Here is a 6,140-nt window from a genome sequence, read left to right on the forward strand (position 1 = left end):
GCAAATTACTTGGTTCAAACAAACATTATAGTGCCACTGCAGAAACGTGACGACTGTGCAAAAATAACTACATAAAAGACACCACTGTTACAGAAAGACTTTACACGCTATTTAAACTGCCGATCGCGAACGGAACAAACCGTGATTGAAACTAACTGTGATGCCGTTCTTAATACGTTGCGCTAACTGTCACCTGTCAGTGGCAGACCTGCCCCTCTTAAAGTGCCAGATTAATCCATCAATATGGGTTTCCCTGGATGGAATTTATTTGATTCCTTCGTGATTTTTGCGGTCCTCAGACCCACTTTATACCTGTGGACAAGGGATTCGAGACTCTAATCCCTCATTGTGTCCGAGGACCGGCAACCCGAGGCCAAGGCCAAGGCCAAGGACTTGACTCCCAAGGCCAAGGCCAAGGCCAAGGACTTGACTCCCGAGGCCAAGGCCAAGGACCAAGGACCGACCTTCGGTCCTCGAGCCGGTCCTCGAGGCCAAGGACCGGCTCGAGGAACACATCACTGGTTCACAGACGTGTGTGAAGCGGGGGGGGTGAGAATCGGCGCCTCCAAATCTGAGACCGTGGTTCTCAGTCAGAAAAGACTTGAGTGCCCTCTCCATGTCAGGCTTGAGATCTGCCCCAAGTGGTGGAGTGAAAGTATCTTCGCCTTTGGTTCACGAGTAAGGAGACCATGGAGCCGGAGATCTGCAGGTGGATTGGTGCAGCGGCGGCAATATTGCGGATATTATCGGTCAGTCATGGTCAAAAGGGACCTGAGCCAGAGGGCAAAGCCATCGATTTACCAGTCGATTTACGTTCCTATCCTTCCAGAGAGTTAATATATTTTTACTTCCTCAGGTTTTGAGCTCCAGTTCCGTCTGGGTCCAAGTCTTCAGGGCAGGAGAGTTACAGTGCAAACCAACTACCCGCCTGAAGGACAGCGGTTTGAACGAAACACTTTCCGGGTTTTAACCTGGAACAACCCAACAGGACGTGAGGATGACTCTGACAAGTTTTGCCTTCTGGATATCAAGGTGGCCGGTTCTTATCAGTACTGCTTTGGATTTGGGTAAGATTCCACTTTAAATTAACTGTCACAATACAAATGATGCATTTTATTCATGACTAAATTGCAGCATCAGTTGTTTACCATCCTGATCAACTTTTAGCCAATGCCCCAAATTATTGATTATTGATAAGGCAAGGAAAAGTCCTTATTCCATTGGATCCGCTGAGTGACAAATATAAATAGTTGACCATATTTGACCTTAATTTGGTTATTAAAAGGAATCACAGTGTGAGTGTGTGTGAGAGTGCGAAAATGTGTAACCTGGGGCAGTCTGCTGAAGAATGATGAGATAACAATGAGTCTTTTGGTGGTACGGCGTGTAATTAATTGCATATACAGTAGATTGCCGCCCTAATTAGTCGCGCCCATCACTCCACTATTCCACAATCGCAACATTTACCGCTGATTTCGAAGTCCTCCATGGAAATCAAAGCAGTCCGCGTAATATACTGAAGGGCAAGGTGAAGAATATTACATGTTCATTTAATTTTCATCCTGGCAGCTAAATGTTGTGGTCTGATAGATGCGGTTTAAGGCTACGTTCACAGTGCGGGGTGTGATCCCCAATTCACAGCTGCTATGTGAATACATGCCAAATAAATTGTGAGATCTTGCACAGGCGGTCTGGTGGTCCTGTGGTTGACGTGTTGGGTTCGAATCTGGCTCCGGCCTCTCTGTGTAGAGTTTGCTTGTTCTCTCCAGGCCTGCGTGGATTTTCTCCGGGTACTCCGGTTTCCTCCGAAATTCCAAAAACATGCGTGGCAAGTTAATGGAACACTCTAAATTGTCCCTTGGTGTGAGTGTGAGTGCGTATGGTTGTTCGTCTCTGTGTGCGCTGCGATTGGCGGGCAACTGGTTCAGAGTGTCCCCCGCCTACTGCCCAAAGACGGCTCCGATAGGCTCCAGCACCCCTGCAACCCTTGTAAGGATAAAGCAGATCGGAAAATGGATGGATGGATGGAGATCTTTGACAATTTTTAAATGCAAGCCAAACATTTTTTTTTAACTCAAATCGTAGCTGGGTCAGGGGAAATGAGCATTCATTGACATTTGTTGGTTAGTTTGATTTTATGAATAGTGCAGACTAAGTCAAACAGATTTTATTAAATGAACATTCATGTTTGTCTAACAGGGGTACAGATTTCACTGGGTGAGACAATGTGTTCGGCGATGATGCGAACATACCGGGACAAAAGAAAATCTCTGCTGTCATTGAAAAAATATAGTGTCTACTGTCATTTTATAAATTGGTGGCGACTACAGCATATGCAAGCTGCTGCTCATGATCTATTCTTGTTTCTTCTTTAGCACAAGTCAACGAATAGTGTGCTTCTTCACAAAATGGAATGGTTTTTTTTTTTGTACATCACATATTTTTTCCTCTCATATCTCTGAAGCGCTGAAGCAATGAATCGTAAATATGAAGCTTTACTGGCATCAATTTGTGCCAGTTACCTCTTGATGTTTTAAGAATTTATGGAGGTTACACTCTAAGAGAAAAATATTTCCCCCCCACACACAGAGATGCAGAGAAATCTGGAGGAGGCTACTTTGTTGTCAACCCAATTCTTCGTGTTGGATCAGAGAACCGCGTCCTCCCATTAGACTGCATCAGCATTCAGACCTATTTATCCAAGTGTTTGGGTCACCTCGATGACTGGCCAGCCAGATTGCAAGTTGCAAAGGAGTCAGGTATGTGTGTGATTTCTTTTTAAGCAGAACATTTTACCCATTACAGTATGACACTTGAACTCCTCCACTTGGGGCAGGATCTCATCCCCAACCTAGAAAGAGCACTCCAAACTTTTCCGACTGATTTGGAAGTGCCGATTTTGATTCCAACCGTTTCACACACGGGTGCGAACTGCTCCAGTGAGAGTTGGAGATCGTCGTCGTGCAAAATTTAAACCATGTTATCTGCTAAGAGCAGAGACACAAGACTGAGGCCACCAAACTGGACCCGCTGAATGCCTTGGCTGTGCCTACAAATTCTGTCCATAAAGGTTCCGAACAGAACGGGTGACATAGAGGAGCCTTGGTGGAGTCCAGACTAAAAGCAGCATGAGGAAAAAGCTAACAGACGAAGGTCCCATACTGCAAGGGCCAGGCAAAATGATCTGACACATTTGTCGGTTAGGCGTAGAAAAAAAGTAGTGTTTCCGGTAACCCGACCGACCGAGAATTTCTACGTCGAAAAAAAACTTTACGGTCAGCATTTTTTTCAAACAACCCTCTACATTTTTGTGTAGAGGGTTTACATTGGTGCAAACTCTCTCTATATTCACGTTGAGCGAGTGCGTCGTTTGCCCTGTCGTCTGTCAACAACATTGAAACATGGCGGCGGCCGCGATCTCCGACGACAGTTTAAACCGCGTTTTCTGTGTTACAGTCGCGTCCTCGCACCGTAATGTTAAGAAAATAGTATCCATTGATGTATCGAAAAAATAAAGCGAACTATTTGATGAACACCATGGGCCGAGTAAAAACCGAGGGCGGAGGAGGATGGCGGAGGAGGATGGCGGAGGCGGCGGCGCGCCCCGTCCCCCGAGTCCGGAGCGGGGAGAAAACTAAATAGGCGGCGCCGGTCGCGGAGCGGCGGGTTCAATGTCTTCTTGTTTTATGGTTATTTTGTTTAAATTTTTAATGGGAAAAAAAAAAAAAGATTAAAAAAAAAAAAAAACTTGAAACTGAAATTTCTTGTTCCCGGAAACACACTATCTTTTTTGTTTGGCCTTAAATAAAATAAAGAAACCAAAAAAGTGTCTTTATTTTTGAAAAGTACATATAATGCCATTCTTTTTCATTATGTTTTAAAAATTAAGTGTAGTTCTGGCGGTGCAAGGTCGGCCTGTTGATTTTCGTTTCACTGCAGATCCAGTCGCTCTGAAGTTGGTAACCCATAACAAGATCGTGTTTCGAGCTGGTACGGGATCATGTCTACCAAAATTTAAGTGCAAATGGAACGCTTGAGTTGCAGTTACAGATTCGTTTGTTTTGATCACCGTTTCCACAATGAAAGTGTGATGCTCACCAGTCCAATTCATGGCAGCAACTGAAAAAGAAACGAAAAACAATGGCATTATAAAGAAACAAAGCAAAATGGCATTACAGTAATCCCACGTTTATCACGGGGGGGGGGGGGTTATGTTCCAAAAAGAACCAGTGATAAGTGAAATCCGTGAAGTAGTTATTATACAATACTTAACTATATATTCAATGAAATCAAAGACTAAAACCTGTTTTCAGGCCCAATTACAAAAAAACAAACGTTTTCAACAAATAACTATAATAGTTTTTGGAAATACTGTACTGTCGACACGCGGCGTCGCAGACGCGTTCTGATTTAAAGGGTTAAAAGCATTAAAAAAATGGCACAAAAAAAAATCCGTGAAACAGCAAAGCCGCGGAAAGTGAACCGCGATAGAGCGAGGGATCACTGTATATGAAAAAAATGACATTATATGTACTTTTTGAAAATAAAAAAAAATTTTGTTTCTTTACTTTACTTCCCTTTTATTAAACATATAAATGTGTCAGATCATTTTGCCTGACCCTGTATTAATAATAGTCTATCAATTAATCTAGAATGCATGTGAAGATCCTGGCTGTTTCATAAAGATGAAGCGAGTTTTACAATGAACTTTATGCTTGAATTCACACTATGAAGTCGGGGATGACCTCATTCACGTATGGTTGTCATCACTGGATAATAATAATAATAATAATAATAATAATAATAATATGCTTGTGGAGGCTCTCAGTCGTACATCAAAGTTCCATCGTAGAAAGGGTTCCGTCAGTCATCATCTGTACCTGTGGGTAAAAAACAAAAAAACGCAAGATACTTGTGAAGGCTCTCAGTCGTACAGGAAAGTTGCTGGTCAATTAGTTTAAGTTCCATCGTAGAAAGGGTTCCGTCAGTCGTTATGTGTTCCTGTACGACTGAAAGCCTCCATAAGCATCTTCCGGTCAATGTTGGGAAAGACTCCCTCCAGCTGAGGCACGCCCTCGAGAGGATTGGTAAGAAAATTGCGGATTCTAGGAACCATCTTAGATTTAACCTTTGATGCAGACAGAACAAACAAATACCTAAATGCCTCAACCAAAAAGCGTTAGAGCCAGGGTACGTAGCCAAAAATTTACAACTGAATTATGTCCTTAAAACTCTCAACCAAAGAATCAGACAATTAAATGCAAATATTAAAGATCTTAACAAAAGAGCAGAAGAGATTCGACAAAAATTGAAACAAATGGTGTCAGAAGAGATTTTCCAAAATATTTTAGAATTCACCAAATCCTCACAACTAAAACAGCATGAAATCTCCAAAAAACGGCAAATTAAAAAGTTCCAAAATTTGATAAAGCTCAAAGAACCCACTCCAAGTAAATACAGGGCCAAATCAGACCAAATTGAAGAAATCCCTTGTGAGGAAAAATGGATTAAGAATTTATCTAATCGTGACTTATCAGAAGCAGAGAAAACAGTGCTTGCCAAAGGCCTGAACTTTTCAGTTACACCTAACAACATACCAAAAACAGACTACATCACAGCGGAAGAAACAGCGATCAAAAATAACAAGTTATCAAAAGCAGAAGCAGATGATATTCGCCTGAGTGTAGCCTCCTCGCTAAAAACAGCAAAACCGCCACCCTCAAACATATCAGTAGAAGAACAAAAAGCCTTAGTAGAACTCCAAAAAGAAGATAGCATCACAATATTACCAGCAGACAAAGGCAGATGCACAGTTATACTAAACACTGCAGATTACGATGCCAAGATCTCAAACTTGCTCAGCGACACGAAAACCTACAAAAGACTAAAAGGCGACCCAACCAATACATACAAGAACAAAATTGTCAAAAGCCTACAAAAGTTACAAAAAGAGAAACTAATTGACCAGCAACTTTATTTCAAACTTTATCCAGGCGAAGCCACCCCGCTAATCTACGGTCTACCAAAAATCCACAAAGAAAACGTCCCGCTACGACCCATAGTCAGCAGTATAGACTCAGTTACTTATAATGTAGCTAAACACTTAACCTCAATATTGTCGCCTCTTGTGGGCCTGAGCA

At 42.3% G+C, this 6,140-nt stretch overlaps 1 protein-coding gene across 2 annotated transcripts in view; it reads left to right on the forward strand.

Annotated features, from left to right (window-relative positions):
* agla (amylo-alpha-1, 6-glucosidase, 4-alpha-glucanotransferase a) overlaps nucleotides 1–6,140 on the forward strand; it is an 89,700-nt gene that overhangs the window by 7,974 nt on the left and 75,586 nt on the right. For both annotated transcript variants that reach the window (XM_019879011.1, XM_019879010.1), the window contains exons 3-4: nucleotides 857–1,067; nucleotides 2,590–2,759. In XM_019879011.1, the coding sequence (XP_019734570.1) occupies nucleotides 857–1,067; nucleotides 2,590–2,759 (381 nt within the window). The remainder of the gene's footprint in view (nucleotides 1–856; nucleotides 1,068–2,589; nucleotides 2,760–6,140) is intronic.

This window comes from Hippocampus comes, unplaced genomic scaffold (genome assembly GCF_001891065.2).
Source record: "Hippocampus comes isolate QL1 unplaced genomic scaffold, H_comes_QL1_v1.1 scaffold85, whole genome shotgun sequence".
NCBI lineage: Eukaryota > Metazoa > Chordata > Actinopteri > Syngnathiformes > Syngnathidae > Hippocampus > Hippocampus comes.